Raw genomic sequence first — 20474 nt, forward strand, 5'->3', positions numbered from 1 at the left:
CGGGAGAAATGGTTGCCAAGTAGATTTTTCATAATTACTTTCTTTACATTGGGGGGAAAAGAAACATTGTTTACTTTCCCATTTGAAAATGGTTGCTATTCCTTGGATGTAATTGCTGTTTAATAGACAGCAATGAAGGAAGAACAAGATGAGAAGTTTAATAGTGAAGAAAACTCTAGAAAACAAGAACTTGAATACAGGCTGCTTTTCCATCTTAAACATGAATAGTTTGCTATAAACTTTGGTCCTCAGAAATGGTGAGCAGCCAACCTCTTCCTATCTCGGACAATGGTAAAAGGAAAAAGAAAAAAAGGACCAGAGCTTCAGATCATTTCCCAGGAAGGTTTGAAGGTTGGTTTCGCATCTATATTGTATCTTGTATCAGTATAATCCTGCCTGATGTTATCAATTAAGATGTGTTAGTGATTTTTAGTTTCAACTTCTGTGTTCTTGTAGACATCAATATGAGTTGCGTCTGACCTTTATTTTCATTAGACTTTTTCCTATTTGTGCCTTGCTGCTTTTCCAAAGCAGCAAAATATCTGAACAGTCTAAATATTTTTGCATGCGTTGTTTGTCCTTGGAAATATTTAGAATTCTTTTGAGGGAAGGATCCCTAAGCATTTAACTCTGCACTCAAAACACTGTCCTTGAAGCTTTTGGACAATTTGCTCTCTGGATTATATCTCATGGTTAAATTTAAACTTACTATATTTCCTTGGGAGAACTGTGCTAGCCATAGATATGTTAGTTATCATGAGATTGGCCTGACAACTTGGATTTTTCCTGGAGAAAGATCTCTCTAAATTCAGGTCTAAAATTTTGGCTCAGTCATTATGTTGGCATTGGGCTATCGTTTTGTCCACTTTATCCTTTCTGGAGTTAATGGATTGTATCGAACTACTTTTTAAAACTAAGTGTGGAACCTTCTTCCAGTTCAAGGTAGCTCTTCCTCTAGAGGAAGCTCAGCACTTACTATTTTTAATGTAGAAAAGATTTACTCCCACATTGCTATTTGTTTTGACTTTGTTCTCATCAATGAATTAAATTGCTCATATAATTAAAACTGTTATCAACCCTGCTTGTTAGTACGGGAGCAACCGTTCTTGCCATATTGAAAAGAACCTTTAGCGCAATAGCCTGTCTTTGCCATTTTCCAGAGTGTCTTCTGCTAACTACATCTATATGCTGGTTTTCTTTGGCAGATTTATACAAACTTACTGCAGAGTTGCTTGGTGAAGGGTCCTATGCCAAAGTTCAGGGAGCTGTTAGCTTGCAAAATGGAAAGGAGTATGCAGTTAAGGTAAATATAGTTTAAGCTTTTTATTGCTTGGAATTCTCATGGAATCTTGGTAAGCATTCCCAAGAATGTTTGAGAAATAGAGATTGTCTGATATGCTGTAAAATTAATAGGCTATGAATAGGTAGAGTCATATAAATACATGTGGATCACCTTGTTACTTATGGCTTCTGGTCAAATGGATTATGAAAGCTTAGAAGCAATACAAAAACCTACTCTTCAAAGGTGAAGCTGAAATGCGTGCATGAACGATCTCTCAGATTGCCTGTAGTTGCTTAAAAATGTTTATAAAGTCAATAAGGTTCAAGTTTATGTCAGATTTAAGGCAGTTTTCGTTGTGTGTATTTTGGCAGGGGTTTTCCTTTAATTTTGTAACCCAGGCTTACTGTGTCTGTGTAAAGTGCCGTCAAGTCGCAGCCGACTTATGGCAACCCCTTTTGGGGTTTTCATGGCAAAAGACTAACAAAGGTGGTTTGCCAGTGGCTTTCTCTGCACAGCAACCGTGGTATTCCTTGGTGGTCTCCCATCCAAATACTAACCAGGGCTGACCCTGCTTCGCTTCTGAGATCTGACGAGATCAGGCTAGCCTGAGTCATCCAGGTCACAGGGCGACCCAGGCTTAATACTCTGTAGTCATTTGTTTCATTGTCCAGTCTTGTAACGCTGCATACTGTCTGCACTGTTGGTTCTGTGTATTGTACTGGCCTTACTTGAACTCCGCAAGAAAGGTGGGGACTATACATGATGGAAAGGTTGGAAAATTGATTTTATTTACATCTTTCAGTTACCAGCATGAAATAATTTAATGTCTAAGTTATTCAGAAGGGCCCATGGTGTGCACGTATGCTTGTGCGAATGCTTAACTTTTTAATCTGTGAACATGCATAGCAAGCAGTGCATGATGCTTTGGATTGTTGTAGCTGCTTAGTAAGAATCATTTCAACTGCTGAACTGGCAGCGTACCAATGTAGACACTAACTTTGTAGCTGTCAGTCATCATTTGCACTTAATGTTCCTGTATCAGCAAGATGACTGGAGGTTTTATTTATGCTGCCAGCAACAAATCTATTTATATTTGGGGTCTCTGTAAGAATTTACTCAATGCAGAGGTTCTTAGATTCAAAACTGTATCTGAATTATTCCTATCAAATGTCCTGAATAAATTATGTAGTTGGGAGTGTGTCTATTGACCTTGTGTGGCTGCCATAAGGATCTGTAAAAAAATTTGTTTGGATTTTTTGAGTACTAGGTTTAATGTAACAACCTGTGGTTTGGAGAGATGTGTGTGTGCATGTTAGCCTTCTTGAGTTCCTTAAAAAATAGAGCATTGCCCACCAACAATTTATTTTATTTTAAAATCTTTGGACTCTTCTTTTGAGAACGGGAGTGTTCTGCAGTCAAAGTACAGAAATAGAATTATGCCTCCTTGTATGGCTATCACTCATGGTCATTGACTAAATTAATGAGTCTGAGCTGCAAGAAGTTTAGTGAGAAAGTTAAGCTATGTATATTGAGAAGACTGTAATGTAGATGTGCCTATCTGTTGATTTCTCCTGTGTGTGTTTAAATATGTTAGGCTTATATGATGCCAGAAAAAAAATTACATTTTCAAAGAACAAAATTAAACATTTACTTTTTTAAATATAAGAAAGTTGCTGGGAAAATGCTGCCAGAACTGTCCAGGTGAATTTCTCACTTTGGAAAACAACATTCAATTTTTCTAACAGATAATTGAAAAAAGTGCTGGGCATAGCCGGAGTCGGGTGTTTCGGGAAGTGGAAACATTGTATCAGTGTCAAGGTAACAAGTAAGTAACTGTTGTAGCATTTAACAATATCTTTACACATTGCAAGAATTATTGATCTTTATGGCTTCTGTACAGTCCCACATGGGACTGCACATGTGTGCAGGTCTGCCACAGAGGCATTGAGCAGCTTGAGCTGGCTCGTCCCACTTAAACTAACACATGGCCAGGAAGGGAATGCTCCTTCCCTCAGTCCTTCCTTTCTCCTGCAGAGGTAGGAAATGCTGCATTTTCCTTTCCTCTGAGGTAAAATTGGCCTCTGAGGAGAATTTTTCTGTTCAACTGGAGAAAGATTTTTGGCAAGAGGAATTTGCTGATCTTCTAGCTGTTCATGTTCATCGTTTCTCTCAGTGGTGATTTTGTTGGGGGGAAGGAAGGTCATTGCCTCATGTTTCACGTTCACAATGGCCTTCTTCAAAAACTGAGTGTGGTACCAAGATGGCATAATCAGACGAGCACTCCCTGTGCCTGTTATGCCTGTGTGAATCCCGTAGTGTTGGTGCTTGTGATGCTTGCAAGCAGCTTACCCCAAAGGCCTTTAAGGGGAGGGCCTCCTGATTGAAAGCAGTTGCTATGGGAGAAGGCTCTTATGGCCCACAATGCCCAGTTTTGTTTAGCCCTGCTGAAGGTGAGAAACTGACCCATACACCCTCTGGTGTCTGCACAGTCGGCTATCATCTCAGCCAAAGCCTTGCCTAGGGCGGCTAACATCAATTAAAATATGAAAACAGAATAAACTACACGTTAATGTCAATACAGATTAAAACCAGTAATTCTAGAGCTAAAACACTGCCACTCAAGTTCTTTGGCTCACAGGATTCCAGCCAGCCCGTAACATGCAGTAAGTGTCCCTTATTTAGATGGCCTAATAAGATAAAAATGAAGGGGTGAGGGAGAGATGTCAGCAGTGATGGAAACTGTTGCTGCCCTCAGCCATGGGCCTGGCAGAACATTTCAGTCTTAGAGGCCCTGCAGAACTGTATTAGACCCCGCAGGGCCCTATTCTCATCAGAGAGAGCGTTCCACCAGGCCGGGACCAGGGCTGAAAAAGTATCAAGCCGTCTTCATATAAGAACTCTTCTGTTGTGTTCTTCACTATGTGGTGTTTTGAATATGCAGGGGGGGAAATCTGAACACGGTTTGTCCTTTCCTTTAAGGAACATTTTGGAATTAATAGAATTTTTTGAAGACGATGGAAGGTACTACCTTGTCTTTGAAAAACTGCTTGGAGGTATGGTATATACATCATGTGTGTGCATGTGTTCATAATAAATTGGCTTTGCAATATGTTAATTTATAAGTCTTTAAACTTCCAAGAGAAATTAGTATGGTGGAAAAAGTAATACAAGTACTTCCTTGATATAATATACATTATTCATTTTGCACTGTGCAAAATTCATCTGAAGAGATAATGCATATTGATATGTCTATGCATCCATTGATTATCCAGTCTCAAAGTGTCATAGCTTCTGAAGATTAGTCTATAAAGTCTACAAAGAATAGTTGTGTTATGTCCATTAGAGAGTTGGTGGGTAGGTTGGGTCAAGATTGGGGAAAAAAATGAACACATTAAAAGCTCAAAGTTTTTTCCTTGATGTAATTTACAACCTAAAAATCAAAGTCACTGTACCCTGCTATGCACTGTAATGAAATATTCTTTCAGCAATGCTAAATCTTATGAGTAAATATACAGCTGTATCATCCACAGCCTGCCTCACATGCCACTTCTGAGACTGTCATTTACCTTTATTTTAATTCCAAAATCCTGTCCTGCTTAAAAAAAATAGAAATTTGAGTGTGGTATGTGTTAGGATAACAAGTTTTACCCTTCACGGTTGTGGTAAAAAGCTTGAAAATGTGTGATGGTAACTCTAGATGGCTGAAGCATGAGAGGGATAATGTTAGGTTTCTGCAGTCTGTATACACATTTTCTCATTGGCTACTCTGCTCTTCGTGTTTACACCACTTGCGTATAAAAAGAGCACTCGACAATAATAGGGATAATAAAACCTAGATTGATACTCCTTATTTGCATAATTACTATCATTAGCAAGCTCTACACTCCCTGAATTCAACTTGACATTTTACTCCAGAGGGGTGGCAGTATTAAAGCAATAATAAGTAAGAATTTTGTGGCGCCTTAAAGATGAACAAGTTTTTATTTTAGCATAAGCTCTTGTGGACTGAAGTGCACTTCATCAGATGTGTACAAGTAGACCGCAGTCCACAAATGTTTATGCTGGAATAACTTGTTAACACGTTAAGATGCTGCTAGATTCCTCCTTAGTTCTGTTGCTTAGCATAACTCCTCTGAATGCATGAGGAGGAAAGGAAATACTGTGTACATAGTACTAATTTCTTGGTACTGCATAATATATAACATAGAAGAAAAACTGAACTCATTGTGTCAATGGCAGCAGGAGAGGAAGAGCCTCTTGTCTGGACACTTCTCAACCTCTTGTGCTTTCTTTCCCCATTGTTGGTGTCTCCTCTCTTAGTTCTGCTCCCCACAGAAATTTCTATCCTTTTTTCAGTTTCCCTCTTTTTGGTGGTGTCTTACTTCTTCCCATTTTTTTCCTTCAAACATCTCTCCCTGCCCCGTTCATATTTTTAGCTGGGGCAGGCAGGGAAATAGCATGGGAATTGAATGGCATGAGCACACCATGGTCTCATGTGACTTGAGTCATTCATCTGAGGTCCTGATCACGCAGAGGCACAGTTCATGTGGTTCTTGTCCTTTGCCTTTTATGCAGGGATACTTCCCCACAGTGACCCCATCGACTGCATTGGGGCTTCCTTTTGATTAATCATGCCTCCCCCCCCCCCATCAGAGGTTGCCTCACTCTCCCCGCGTGTTTTGCCCGCATTTTCCAGATTCTAGCTAAAACAGCATCTGGAAAACACGGGCAAATGCACAGGGAGAGAGAGGCGACCTCTGATGGGGGGGGGGAAGCCATTCATAATCAAAAGGAAGCCCCAAAGCAGTCGGCGGGGCTTTGTGTCCCTGCATAAAAGGCTCTTGTCTCTTTGGATGGTTCCATTCATGTATGTCTGAAAGGTTAAAAGTAACTCCCATGCCATTGAAGACAAATTAAATAATTTGGGTTTTACACCCCTAGCACTATGTCAGTTAGGGTGGGAGCAAGCTAAGTTAATTATAACTCAAAAGATTAAAGACATCGAGCGACAAGCAGATTTAGCAAGGGCGCCTCTATTCATGGCACCCATTCATTCTAAATTCATCCTTGCACCAGCAGCCTATCTCCATTACTTAGAGATTAATAATTATAGAAGGGCCTTTACCCTGGCCAGGTGTGCAGCCTTACCCTCTGCTATGCTAGAGGAGAAATTTAAGAAGATACCCAGGGAGGAGAGATTCTGCCCCTGTAAATCAGGGGACTTAGAAACTATTGAGCACGCCCTCCTGAACTGTAATTTTTACACGTTACCCCGTTCTAAGTTTATTGAGCCCCTCTTATTGAGAATGGTAACCGTCAGGCCAGGAGAAAACATTGAGTTGCTCCTATAAGGGGATAATCCTTCAATCGCTTTACAGGTTGCGAAATTTTGCTTGGCAGCAATGAAAATTCGACGCCATAGAACAGTCTCTTAGCCCAATTGGCAGAAGTGCTTCTGTTGTTTCTTTTTTTAAGTGTTATAAGACTCGGACTGTGATTCTGTGTTTGTAAGAATATTTTAGTCCATGTTTCTGGTTTTATTTGGCTAAGGGCCGTAAATAAACAATCTGAATCTAACTCCCATGCAACTTTTCCATGATACTATTTCAGTACCACTTATGCCTTAACTTAGGGGTCGGCAAACTCAATAGTCAAAAGAGCCAAATATCAACAGTACAATGATTGAGATTTCTTTTGAGAGCCAAATTTCTTAAACTTAAACTATATAGGTAGGTACACTGTTTATTAACTTAATAAACTTTAATTAAAGTTTTAAGTCTTCATTAAACTATAGGTACACTGAATAAAACTTGATATCATACTTAATAGTGATCTTATTTATTGATAAAAATTAAATTGTAAGTCCCTGCCATTTCATCCTCCCCGTCCGGAGTCCTTGTCTGGAGGCCTGGTCTACCGCCATAAAAGCCTATTGGTAGACCTGGCCTCCGGCTGAGTCCCATTGGGAGGCCAGGTCTACCCATTGGCTTTCTTGGCAGTAGACCTGGCCTCCGGAGGCCCATAGAAGCCAATTGGTAGACCTGGCCCCTGAAGGGGGACTTTTTCCCCTCCTCGGAGTCCAGGTCTACAGCCAAGAAAGCCAGTGGGTAGACATGGCCTCCCAATGGGACTCAGCCAGAGGCCAGGTCTACCAAAGGAAGCCCAAAAGCTGATAGGCGGGGGGGGCAGGAACTGCCAAGCCGCCTGCCCAGCAATCGCGCGACTAGAGGGGAGGGGAGGCTTTAGCCTCCCAACCATTGAGGGCAAGGGAAAGGGGGACCCGGCCATTCTCCACGGTGGGGGGGGGGAGAGACAGCGCGCCTGCTCGCCCGCTCTCTCTCTCTCTCTCTCTCAGGCACGCCGGCTCCGCAGCCTGGCTGCCGGCGCGAGCGTGCACAAGAGCAGGGGCTCCGAACCAAGTTCGGAGAGCTGCACTCAACGGGCCAAAGAGCCGCATACGGCTCTGGAGCTGCAGTTTTGAGACCCCTGCCTTAACTTATAAACTGAGGCGTTTGTGTTCCTTCTGATCTGTTTTCTGCAAACCTTTATTTCTCTTATGGCTCTCCTTCTTCTTCAAGGGTGAGCAAGACCTTATTTTTTAAGTTGGCAATCCTGTATCCACTTGTTTGGGAGTAAGTGTTGACATTCTTGATGGTGCCTCCTGTGAATTTGCAAAAGTGTTTGGCTGCATATTGCATAAAGTATTTATTGATGCAGCCAGTTTACCTACAAAAAGCAATACTTCTGGCCTGGTTGGCATTGAGCTCAGAAATATTGCTGTTCAGCTTGTATCAAACACATTGATTCAGAATAGATGATAGCATCTGTGGAATGTTGGAGTCTGGAATCACTTGCTTTTAAGTCCTTTTGTTCTAAAAAGCACCTGCTTATCCTCTTCACAGGCTCTATCCTGGCCCATATACAAAAGCAAAAGCACTTTAATGAGAGAGAAGCCAGCAGGGTAGTGAAAGACATTGCCTGTGCTCTGGATTTCCTCCACACAAAAGGTAAAATGCAAATGCTCCATTTTACAAACTCATTAATATTGCTTATCTTTCAGGTCAGACAGGGTCAATTCATATAAAGAATTCAGCATGAAACCTGGGATGTTTTTGGTAGTCATGTTAAAGGCTTATTATTTTCTCTTGGAAGACATAAAATGGGGTCTTTAGCAATACTATTGCTGGCTTTGTGCAACAGTTTCTGAAATTAGTAGAGATGAGCATGTTCTGTGCATAAGTCAGACCCAATGATTCAGGCTATGTACATGTCACTTGCAAAAGCCTGATTAAGGACTTCATGCCTGAAGCTGTCTGGTAGCCAAGTAAACTTACTGTTTTAGGAGGAAGGCTGGACAGATTTTTGGATTAAGGCCAATATGCACAGTTCCAGTCCATGACTAAAGAGGTGAGCTACAGATGTAGGCGATGTGTATGCCATTCTAGAGTGGCAGATGCTCTGCTGCACTGGTTCTTATATTGCCTCTTTAAATAGATTCAAGACCTTAAGTGGCTTCTGCAAATGCTTGTGGGGGGAGTTGATGCAGTGTCTGCAGTGCAGAAAATGGCACATCTTTTAGCAGACAATTACTGCAGCATCAGATGTGGTTTTGAATTGTTTGCATTTAATATAGCAAAAGTACTTATGTACTAGTTGGGACCTTCAGCAGAGTTTCAGATCATTATGACTTGCCAAAGGTGGCTATAAATGTGGGAATGATTCACAGGCATCTTGGGGGGGGGCGCTAAATTGCATATGCTGGGGCTGGCCTAGCAGATGATGCTGTCTATCACCTGAAGGTGGCTAGAAAATGTAAGACATGTGAGGAGTGAGAGGGAGTATCCCACCTCCCTGAACCCTTCTCTCTTAGTTTTTCCTGCTGTTGTGGACCATTTTTGTAGAAATACCATTGCTGAACTGAACAACTTGGCATATGATGAAGAAAGTTTGAACATAACTATTAAATTAGGGATTGTACAGTGTGGTTAAAGAATATGGTTTAGAATGAAAGACAATCTGGACAGGGAATGGGGAAGAAATGGACACCCCCCCCCAACAGATATAGCCATGTTGGCATTGAAGGTGTAGCATACTTGGAGGGAAGGAGATATTGCCCTGTGAAGTAACTCTGAAAAATAGTAAGTATTGCTAATATAACTGCAAATGTAATTATCAGCTGCTTTGGAGTCTAGTGAGTTGCTTGAGTTTTAAACTGTCCATTGAGAGTTTTCAGTTCCACTTGCTCATGTGAAGAAATGATGAGCAATAACTGGCAGAAAATACTTTAGAAGTTGCTGCTGGAATTATTTGAATAAGTTATGCAGCAAGGGATAAATGTTTGCAGAGTAATCTTCTGTAATATTTCTGATTTTTCATTTAGTATATGGTTCCACTGTGTAGTATTAAAATTCTTATTAAGTGATGACACACAGGCTATTAAATAGGAAGGTGAAACATTTGCTACAGATGACACTTAAGCATTTCACTGCTTCAAATTGTAGGCTTCTGAGAAGGGGACAGCCTTGCGCTTTATCACTCCTAAAATCTGCTAAAGATGAAGATCATAAGTTTCCTAGTGTGCTGCTTTTCTACTAGACGTCTTGTGTGAGATCTCTGTAGTGCATAGTATACTTAAAGAAATTACTTGTAGTCTGTGGCTTTAACAGACCTCTTACATATTTTATACTTTATTTTCAAAACATTTAACCTTTAAATGATGCTCAATGACTCAAATGACATTAATGCAAATGCCACCTTAAATTGGTTAGAATTCAAAATATGGCACTTAAACAAAAATATCCAAATCAGGACAGTCACAATGCAAAACTTGCAGTTAAAGCAATGTATTAGAACATTAGAAACAAAGCCACTTCTAACGCAACAAATATAGTTAGAACAGAGTTCCAAAACAATTACTAATATAATTTCTAAGGCTATGCCGGCAACGCTCGGCGAGATTCAGTTCGTAATCTGTAGTGTGCTAAACAGTCACTTCATGCAGCACCAGGAACCAAGAGTAGAGTAGCAATGGATATCCCGTAAAATTCCATTTCGTATAGACTTTCTCAAGCCTTTTGAAAGTTCCGTGCAATATTCTGTGAAGAGATGCATAATTCCATAACAGCCCATCTGTTGTAGAGCACCAATAAATAAATAAATACATAGCAATAAATACATAGCAATAAATAGTTAAATAGTTAAAATAGGATACCATTCAGAATTTGAAGGAGTGTACCTTTTCTTCTTTCTTGGGACGACAAAAGTAAGACGCTCCATAAGACGCACCTAGTTTTTAGAGGAGGAAAACAAGAAAAAATCTTGTTTTCCTCCTCTAAAAACGCGGGCAGGGAGCGGGCGCGCCAAGCGCTCAGAGCGGGCGGGGAGGAGGCGGGCGGGCGCTCCAAGAGCTCAGAGCGAGCTGGGAGGAGCCGGGCGGGAGAGGCGCGCCAAGCGCTCAGAGCGGGCGGGGAGGAGGCGGGCGGGCGCGCCAAGCCGCCCCCCCTCTGCTTCCCAGCTGGGAGGCGAGCAAGCGCACAGAGCCGGCTGGGCGGGTGCACAGAGCCGGCTGGGCGCGCTGGAACGGCGCGAGGCAGCTTTCCCCAGCTGCCTCCCAGCGCGCCCAGCCGGCTCTGTGCGCACATTCGCTCTATAAGACGCACCCACATTTCCCCTCACTTTTGAGAAGGAAAAAAGTGCGTCTTATGGAGCGAAAAATACGGTAAGTCTTTCTTTAGTTTATTCCCATGCCAACACTGGCCCTTTCAAACTTGGGCATTTCTGGAAGGGCAAAGGGCATAGAGTGGATATGTGACAAGAAGCTACACTTTTGTTGTTATGAATGCTACATGATGAAAGCTGTATTGCAATGATTTGTGTGTCCATAAAAGTAATTCTGTGTCTGTACACATCCATATGAAGTATTTTCCTTGTAATTCAGTGGTTGTTGTTTTATGCCCTGAAGTGACATTCAGCTGAGATTTCCTTGCTTCGCCTCCCCCCTGCCCTGCTCACTGATCAGTGCTTTGGGGTTTACAGTGCCCTCCAACAGGGAAAACGTTAAGAATACCCAATGCTGACATGGGGCAGGAGCTGTAAAAGGACTGTGCAAAATTCAGAGTAAAACACAAGCAAGTTTCTAGGCTTGGTATAGATGTTACATTTTATAATCTCAAGTTCATAAATTGTGGCTTGGCATCCTGCTTATGTCAGAATAACTTGGTAAACAGGAGTTTGTTATTGTTTCATTCATTGTGTTGCTTTTGAGTACTGTGAGTTCTGTTTCTGCAAAAAGTCATGCACACAATGAAAGGAGACTCTACTCTCCCATGCCCTGTCCCTGAATTCTCTGGCACTTGCAGAGTAGGTAGGGAAGTGCTTCTTCCCTTGCCAGGCTTTGGAGAAGGCAGAAGTCCTTTGAGTCTGTTGCCTTTTCCCTTTCTCTCCCTGAGGATAGTGGAAACTGACAGGGTCTCTTGTGTTGCTGCTTCCTTTCTTCAAAGGCAGTACAAAGGTGGCAGGGGAGAGCACGTTCATGGGGAAACTCTGGAAAGGGGCATTTGCTAGTGAGCGGGTGAGAATTTTGAGTACAGCTCATGACTTGCAGAATTTTATACTACCGTATATACTCGCGTATAAGCCGAGTTTTTCAGCCCAAAAAAAGGACTGAAAAAAGCCAACTCGGCTTATACGCGGGTCAATACGGTAGGGTAGGGGAGGGGGAGGAGGGAGGAGGGAAGAGAGAAACTTACCAGTGCAGCTGTCCTTCGCTGCTGGCCCGCTCGCCTTCCCGCGGCCTGGGAGCGGCCAGCGGGGCCTGCCTAGGAGCAGGCAGGCCTCGCGGCCGCCCCCCACACCCCCCACCCCACCCCGCCGCCGGCCCGCTCGCCTGGGAGCGGCCAACGGGGCCTGCCTGCTCCCAGGCAGGCCTCGCCACCGCCCCCACCGCCTCCCCGCTCTCCTTCCTGCGGCCTGGGAGCGGCCAGCAGGGCCTGCCTGGGAGCAGGCAGGCCTCGCCGCCCCCCCCCCCACCCACCCCCCCGCCGCCGGCCCGCTCGCCTGGGAGCGGCCAGCGGGGCCTGCCTGCTCCCAGGCAGGCCTCGCCGCCGCCCCCCCCGCCGCCGGCCCGCTCGCCTGGGAGCGGCCAGCGGGGCCTGCCTGCTCCCAGGCAGGCCTCGCCGCCGCCCCCCCCCCCCCGCCGCCACCGGCCCGCTCGCCTGGGAGCGGCCAGCGGAGCCTGCCTGGGAGGCTGCTGGGCCCGTGCCGCTTTCCGCCGCCCGGAGCGGCCTGGGGGCGGCCTCCAGCGGCTGCAGGAAAGCCGCCCCCACCGGGCCAGCGCCGCTTTTCGCCGCCAGGAGCCGGTCAGGTAAGCCTGCGGGGGGGGTGAGGAGTTATAAGCCGACCCTCGGCTTATACGCGGGTGCCTAATTTTTGCCCATTTTTGGGGAGAAATTAGGCACCTCGGCTTATACGCGGGTCGGCTTATACACGGGTATATACGGTACTTGCTAGCTTTAACCATGAAAAATCCAGCATGTCTAAATGCATAGATTCATATGAAAATATATAGAGCATTGGTGCTTGTAGTTTATCCAGGCTGTGTGACCGTGGTCTTGGTATTTTCTTTCCTGACGTTTCGCCAGCAGCTGTGGCAGGCATCTTCAGAGGAGTAACACTGAAGGACAGTATCTCTGAGTGTCAAGTGTGTAGGAAGAGTAATATATAGTCAGAAAGGGGGTGGGTTTGAGCTGAATCATTGTCCTGCAAAAAGTATCAAAGGTAATGTGCTAATCATTGTCCTGTAAGTATCAAGATAATGTGCTAATGAGGGTGTGGTATGTTAATATGGAACCATTGTATCCTAAAGTGATCTGTTAATGTGTGAAATCCAAAGCTAATCCGCATGGCTATTGTGTACAATTTGTCAGAATTCTTTATGGGTTGTTCTATGGTACAGAGTTAGTGGCTAAATTTTTGAGATTTTTCTTTTGGTTTCCTCTTGTGATCAGGAGGCGTGACCCCAACAGACCAGTTTCTTTGTTTAGTGCATATTTATCCTGCCCTTCCTCCAAGGAGCTCAAGGTGGTACTGTGTTCTGTTCTTCTCCGTTTTATCCTTGCAACAACCCAGTGAGGTAGGTTAGGCTGAATGTGCCTGAGACAGGCTTAATGTCACCCAGCAACTTCATCTCAGGGTAAGGATTTGAACTTGGGTCTCCCAGATCCAAGTTCTGTTATACCTTGCTGTCCAGAGCTTACACATAATCCTTTTTATCAGGCATCAGAAACTTGCATAGATTCTCACCAGGCACCCATCATGGTTGCACGAAAGGGGAGAAACTGAGGTGCAAAATTCTAGGAGAATGCTACAAGAGAATATTTGGGGGTAGCAGGGAAGAAAGCCAGGCATAGCTTTTCTCCGGAGATCTTTGGTAGAAGATCCAAAGACAACAGCTGAGCCAAAGCTCATGATCATCAAAAGGCTTAATCTTTGAGGCAGGCAAGCCTAGCATGGTAGATTCGTACAGCCGAGGACCTTGGTTAGGCAAGAGTCCAGGGAGCTTTTCCACTCAACAAGCCTCTTTTAATTTTTCCTTTCCTTTTCTTCCGTTAGCCTCTGCTTTAGTTTTTCACCTTGCCTTGTGAATACCTTCTCCATGGCTTCTGGGAGGAAATCCTATTTGCCTCTATCTTGTAGTCACAAGGCAGAGAGGTTGAGAGTTGGGGCAGTAAAGAAGATATAAATCATTTATCTTTTGGAGTGGAGAAACTCCCTGTGTTCCTTGGTTACCCAATATCTTGGGTCACTGTCTCTCTGGCAGTTCCTTCTTTCTAGGTGAACAGGGGCATAGAAGGAGGAATAGGAGGAATAGAAACCAAGCACTTGCGCCCCACCACACAGCGCTTTTTTTTGGGGGGGGGGAAGGTGTGAGGGCTTGCCCCTACACTTATGTTCTTAATTTTTTTTCTTGTTAGCTGATCTGACAGCTTTGGCCATGAAGTAAATTTAAACTCCAAGAATAATCATTGTTGCATTAGCCCAATTTTGGTTTATCTAGTACTGCTTAATATAATATTTCGCTGTGCCTTGAGATTGTTTTGGTACGTGGTGCAGTTGAAGAGCAATCTGTTTATAATTCTGTTTTTATGAGAACATCCCCTCAGTTTGACAGGACCTCTTTCTTTGTCTGTAGGCATTGCTCATCGAGATCTGAAGCCAGAAAACATACTGTGTGAATCTCCTGATAAGGTAATTCAAGTTTTGTAGTCCCTCTTGTTTATGTTTAACTGTTCTTCTGGATTAATAATTGCAGAGGGCCAGTTCTGTTACTGTTACTACAAGTTAATTTGTTTTACTGCACCTTAAAGACTAAACAGTTTGTATTCTAGCGTAAGTTTTGGACTAGAACCTGCTTTGTTATATGCAAGTTCTAGTTCATGGAAACTTATGTTAAAACAAACTTGTTAGTCTTTAAATTGTTGCAAGGTAAAGGTAGATAAAAATCAGTGATTTTTTAAAATTAAATTAAAATTAAATTAAATCAGATTTTTAAATTTAAATCAGATTTTTAAAAATAAGATGCTTTTTGAAGAAAAATCAAGTAAAGATACATTATAGTCCAAAGGTTATTCATCATGAAATAAGGATTAGTTTTAATTATGTGGCATGAGGCTATATACTCATGCAATATTTAAATTTTTTGGTAAATGAATTCCATCAATACATTCACAGTGTCATGCTCTTTCAGAGGTTTCTTTAAGACTGTTTTGGGCAATTTTGATATCTAAAATATCATAGATGCTTGGATTTGCAGTTCTCAAAACTGTGAATATGTATCTGCAGAGATAACATGCTTCTTCACAGCAAAAATGTTATAAAATGAACATACAGTTTAGAAAAAGACCTTAATCCCATTGTTCCTTTGCAAATCTGTGTACTCAGAATCAACCTTACCCCTCAAGTTTCAAGAAGTTCAGTGAATAGGAAATCGTTTGAAGTGGAATAGATCTGCACAAGGAGTTTAAGTGTGAGGAGGGCGCAAGCAGTAATAACGAAAGTGAAACTTTTTGAGCCGAATACTCCCCAAGTCTTGGGATCTTTGTGTGTCTATAGCCTGAGGTTTATCATGTTATACTGTCCCTGGAGGAGAAAACCTGTAATGGCAGCAAGCCGTAAAAGAGTGTAGAAAACCCTGGTTTAAATCTAGTCTTACTGACTAGTGATTTAAATTGATTTGATTTAAATCAAATCCACCCTGTGCAATATTTTAGTTTTCTTCAGGGTTGTGCTCATCATCTTGGTGCATTTTCCTCCATTTCAGGTGTCACCAGTAAAAATTTGTGACTTTGACCTTGGGAGTGGAGTGAAACTCAACAGTGCGTGTACTCCAATAACTACACCTGAATTGACTACTCCAGTATGTAGCTAAGTACATTCTTCTTACGTTTAGCTATGTTGTGGTAACGCAGGAGGAAGGAGAGGCATCAGTGAAATAAACTATTTTTTGCTTTAAAAATGTATAAACGTTGGGCATGTCACGCCATTCATGGCAGCTCTTGTCCTTGTCAAGACTTGTCTTCTGAAGATGAACCTCAAAATGTTGCTTAACTATTCCTCAGATCACCACCTCTGGCACTGATACCCATCAGCAAAATTGGGAATGGTGTTAGAGAGGTCTAAGTCAAAGGGACGGGCTACTTGCAAGCTTTATTGAATTTTTTCCCCTGGTAGTTTACCTGTCATACATAAAGCAATGTCAGATTTGGTTTCTCTCTGCAGTAAATCCCTTTCACATGAAATAGATACCTTCCACTCCTTCTTTTGTAAATTTGATTTACATCACCTGTGCACACCCACTTTGATATATTGGGTGGTGTTAAACATTAACAGCAGTGTGAAGCCCAGGTTAATTTGCATCTAGCAGAACTGCATTACACTGTACCTCAAAGCGCCCAATCTGCCTAGGTCTACTAATTAAATACAGCCTTCATCTTTGTTGGAGTGTCAAGCCCTATACCTAGCATGTGTTTCATGCACACTAGTCTTGAATCCAAACAGTCTTCAAACAAATATGTGCTAGGTGGCAGTCTAGTCCTTTAAACTTCGAAATGGATAACATGCAGGAGGTGCTCATTCTAGGTTCCTTCACCACCCGTATTTGGAGGGTTTGTCCCCTATGAACATCCTTTTGCACAGTCACTTCAGCCACTGATGCTGATTCACACGGACCTGGAATTTTAATGCAGTATATTGTCTGAAAATTGTACGCTGTACTTAAGTGAGGATGACACTCCGACATCATTCATTTATTTCCATCTGAGCATAGCCTAAAATGTGTGCATATTCAAATGCTGTATCGTGAAAAACCTAAGAATTAAAATTCTCCATTGCCTTCGTTTGCTTCTGCAGTAGCTGTTGCTCAGCAACTGGTACAGTAGTTTGCCAGTGTTGTGGGAGGCAGTCTCTTGCTTACTTGCAAGAAGCATGAAACTTGCCACGAGTGAAAAATCAGTGGGTTTAAATCTTTTGAATAAGGCTCTTATATAGAATTATAAGTATGAATTAGATCTGCATGCAGATTTCTCTGTTCCAGGTGTTTAATATCGGTATCTGCCAGCCCTGGAGCAAACAGTTTGTAATTTCAGAGCTTTAACTGCATTGCATCTGTGAGGTGCTTAACAGAGCTCTCAAGCTGAAGGTTACGGACTCTCTCCTATTACCTTAGGCAAAAATTTATGTGATTAAGTTCCCTCCTGGGCACTGACTCTGCTACTTGCTTATTGTCTTGCCTCGGTTTTTCTGGGCTTTGTGTTTAACGTTAATGATCCAGAGGTCTTCCTGTGTTGGGCTTATGCTCTACCAGTTGTGTGTGAAATGGCAGGCACTTCAGAGAGCCATGAGGTTTGGGGAAAATATTAATAATTGTAATCTGAAATACAAATATTGAAAAACTGTTTTAAATACCTTTAAACAGAACTTGTCAAAGGCAAATTCTCCCCGCCTCCAAAAGCACATAAATGTGCACTGTAAATCAGCCTTTGCTGTGATTTAGATGTTCTTAAATGCTAATATTGAATATTTCTGTTTTCATTTGGCCTTGATTGTGCTTACTTTATTTAACTTTATAATATGATCTCTCTTGCACATAAACTAGTGTGGTTCTGCAGAGTACATGGCCCCTGAAGTAGTTGAAGTATTCACAGATGAAGCCACGTTCTATGACAAGCGCTGCGATCTGTGGAGCTTGGGTGTGATTTTGTACATCATGTTAAGTGGCTATCCTCCTTTTGTGGGGAATTGTGGCACAGACTGTGGCTGGGACAGAGGAGAAGTCTGCAAAATTTGCCAGGTAACTAATTAAGTAAATTTGGGCATCTAATAGAAACTACAGTAGTGTCCTTGTTAATGAACAGCACTGGCCAAGTTGTTTATAGCCCGTCCAGCAGCAATCTGTAATATAACTCTTGAAGAGAAGGCTACAGTTGGTCCTATTCAGTACAATGTCTTAAGTCCCACGTTTCCTTCTTCCTGTTAGACCCCTTGTGCAGTAGAATGCAATGCACCACTTTGGACTGCAGGTGATGGTTCCAGTTTTGAATGTACCCTTGCGCTGTGAAAACATATTTAAAAAAAACACATTAGGAAGAGAGCTGCTGCCCCAGGGAGTTTTTTTTAACATAGACAAGCATTCCAAAGCATGGTCCTCTGCCTGTAGTCTAAAGTATTATTGTCTATTCTACAACCTCAGCATTTTTCCACCTATTCCCACCTCATTCTTTGGTTAGATTTATAGTTGCCTCTTAAGGAGGCTTACATTAGTAAGATGTGCAAGATATAGACTCTTGCCTTCAGCCTTACAGTCTAAAGACACACAAGAGAAGGGAGAGTATAGGGAAAAGGAAGAGCAAGGTAAATTTGAAAGAACTTAGAAAGAAAGCCTGAATTGTGAAATTTGAGGGTTGGGAGACGGAAGGGGAAAGTTTATGGTATGGGGGAATTCATACCCCGACACTAAAAGAAACATTTGCATGCAGAAAGTCCTGGGTTCAGTTCTTCCATCTGCACTTAACAGGATCCTAGGTGGGCTCTGAAAGACCCTGACAGAGCTCTAGTGCTGCTGCCAGTCAGATTGAACAGTACTGGCTGGTAGATTGAACCTTTAGAGAGCTTGATATGCATCCGGAGCAATGGGCATGTTCATTGCTAGAGTGAATTGTTATGCTATTTTATGATGAGTCAAAAATCAAAATCAAATTCAAAACTTTTAATGGCAAATATTATATGGTGAGTCATGAAATGCAGTGATGAGGAAAGGGGCCTCAAACCTGTCACAATTTTACGGTTGTGCAAAAAGGGTGGTATGGGCAAGCCCATGATAAATAAAAGGCTTGGGATTCTCAGACTGTCATCCATGTTTAACAGTGAATTGCTTAAGTAAATGTTCTGCACAAGACGTGGAGAATTTCAGCCCCACCGTTACACTGGCAGCTGACTTCTAGAATTCCCACACCTAAACGTGGAAAGCTGAATTGTAAGGACTTTAAGCAACCTTAAGCAGTAAAAATTTTAATGTAACCTTCAACATTTAGAGCAAGCAAATGTTTGTTGTTGTTAGAACAAGCTCTTTGAGAGTATCCAAGAAGGCAAGTATGAGTTTCCTGACAAGGATTGGTCTCATATCTCCAGTGATGCCAAAGATCTGATCTCCAAGTTGCTAGTTCGTGATGCCAAAGAGAGGCTTAGCGCTGCTCAGGTCCTGCAGCATCCATGGGTGCAAGGGGTAAGTAGTACTTTCCCAGGTCTTTACTTGTACACCATAATCTCAGCGTGCAGGCAGCGTTGCAGGAGCTGTCTCTGTCAATGGAGAAATCAATCTGTGTGGAGTCTAAGCACCCTTGGCTGCATTCCTTAATGCAGAATGCCCAACAACTGTTACGTCAGGTCCTTGTTATCTGTGTAGGTGCCATGCAAGAACCTGAATGTACAGCCTTCCCCATAAGAACACGTGTGTATTCTGCACCCCTACTCTTCCCATTCATCGTCAAAAGGCTGCTTCTAGCAATGTTGGGAAGGCTGTGCATTATGTTGCCAACGAAATTCTCCCGGTAATTGACATAAGTGAAATTCAGAGCCTTTTAGCTACTTCCGTTGTCTTATTACTTGGTCAGTGCACATTTAAATGTACACTGTCATCTTCCATGTTTTATCCTATAATTCATGTGGCGCATAACCCGCTCATGGAATGCTGTTCAAAATAGAGAGCTATGAAACATAACGATCATCTGTTTATCCTTCAGACAAACATTTATTATGCTAAAGAACCTCAGCTTATTTTTCCATGTTTCAAATCTTGTGTAGAATGCTTCTGAAAGAGGACTGCCTACACCACAAGTTCTTCAAAGGTAACTGTTTCTTAAGTACCTGTTGTAATGAGATGGAAAGTAATTGGAGGGTGACTACCTCCTGTCGGAGGATATTGGGAGAAAACGCTGGGCTGTATGAGCTGAACTGAGGGATAGAATTTTCTTGAGTGCCCTGTAGTTTATCTGATTTATTTCTTGGACAGCTGGGAATAACAGAGCCTAACCTGGTTATTTCTAAGCAAGAGAGTGAAGAGTCCTTGTGCCTTTTTCTAGCTTTAAGAACTGCATTTTTACTCTGCTGGTTTGTGTCATTCTTTTCACCACCTACAGGAACAGCAGCACAAAAGAGCTGACTCTCTTTGCAGCTGAGGCTATTGCTCTAAACCGCCAGCTGTCCCAGCATGAGAATCATCTCAGCGAAGAGGAAGAAAGTATCGCTCAGGCCATATGCTCCATGAAGCTTTCTCCCCCCTCGAAGTCCCGCCTTGCCAAACGCAGAGCTATGAGTCAGGCCACAAAGAACAGTGAATTCCAACCAGACACCCCTGCTGCCCTTTGATGCTAATTTTCTAGTTGTCAGCACTGGTTGGGGGGGGGCAGGGAGTGTCAATTTTTGTATAATTATTATAAAGGGCTCCAGCGTTTATCAGTGTTAAGACTTTGTAGAACAAAGCCTGTAATGAAGTAATTTAAAGGACAGTCTTGGAATGTCTTTTTAAAATTTGAAAAGTGTGATGAATTATATGAAGTTCTTAGATGATGTTACTGCTGCGTTAATGACACAACAAGACAGTATTTACACACCAGTTTTTGTAACTAGAGTATATACTTCC

The 20474-nt window shown here is 42.6% G+C and overlaps 1 protein-coding gene across 1 annotated transcript; it reads left to right on the forward strand.

Moving 5' to 3' along the window:
* The first annotated feature begins 250 nt into the window (after positions 1 to 250).
* Positions 251 to 20229, forward strand: MKNK1 (MAPK interacting serine/threonine kinase 1). Its single transcript, XM_056844098.1, has 11 exons — positions 251 to 351; positions 1206 to 1303; positions 3028 to 3107; positions 4262 to 4335; positions 8185 to 8289; positions 14472 to 14527; positions 15600 to 15695; positions 17433 to 17627; positions 18894 to 19058; positions 19637 to 19680; positions 19972 to 20229. Exons 1-11 carry the CDS (start codon positions 255 to 257, stop codon positions 20198 to 20200), a joined length of 1239 nt encoding a protein of 412 aa, XP_056700076.1. The 5' UTR covers positions 251 to 254; the 3' UTR covers positions 20201 to 20229.
* Positions 20230 to 20474: the final 245 nt, after the last annotated feature.

Source organism: Euleptes europaea, chromosome 2 (genome assembly GCF_029931775.1).
Source record: "Euleptes europaea isolate rEulEur1 chromosome 2, rEulEur1.hap1, whole genome shotgun sequence".
In the NCBI taxonomy this organism is placed as follows: Eukaryota; Metazoa; Chordata; class Lepidosauria; order Squamata; family Sphaerodactylidae; genus Euleptes; species Euleptes europaea.

What these genes read in the sequence shown, in the direction of transcription:
- MKNK1 (XM_056844098.1), top strand. Translation starts at nt 255, where the DNA reads ATGGTGAGCAGCCAACCTCTTCCTATCTCGGACAATGGTAAAAGGAAA. An exon ending in TTTCCCAGGAAGGTTTGAAG is followed by an intron (nt 352 to 1,205) that starts GTTGGTTTCGCA and finishes TTTCTTTGGCAG; the next exon opens with ATTTATACAAACTTACTGCA. An exon ending in CACCTGAATTGACTACTCCA is followed by an intron (nt 15,696 to 17,432) that starts GTATGTAGCTAA and finishes CACATAAACTAG; the next exon opens with TGTGGTTCTGCAGAGTACAT.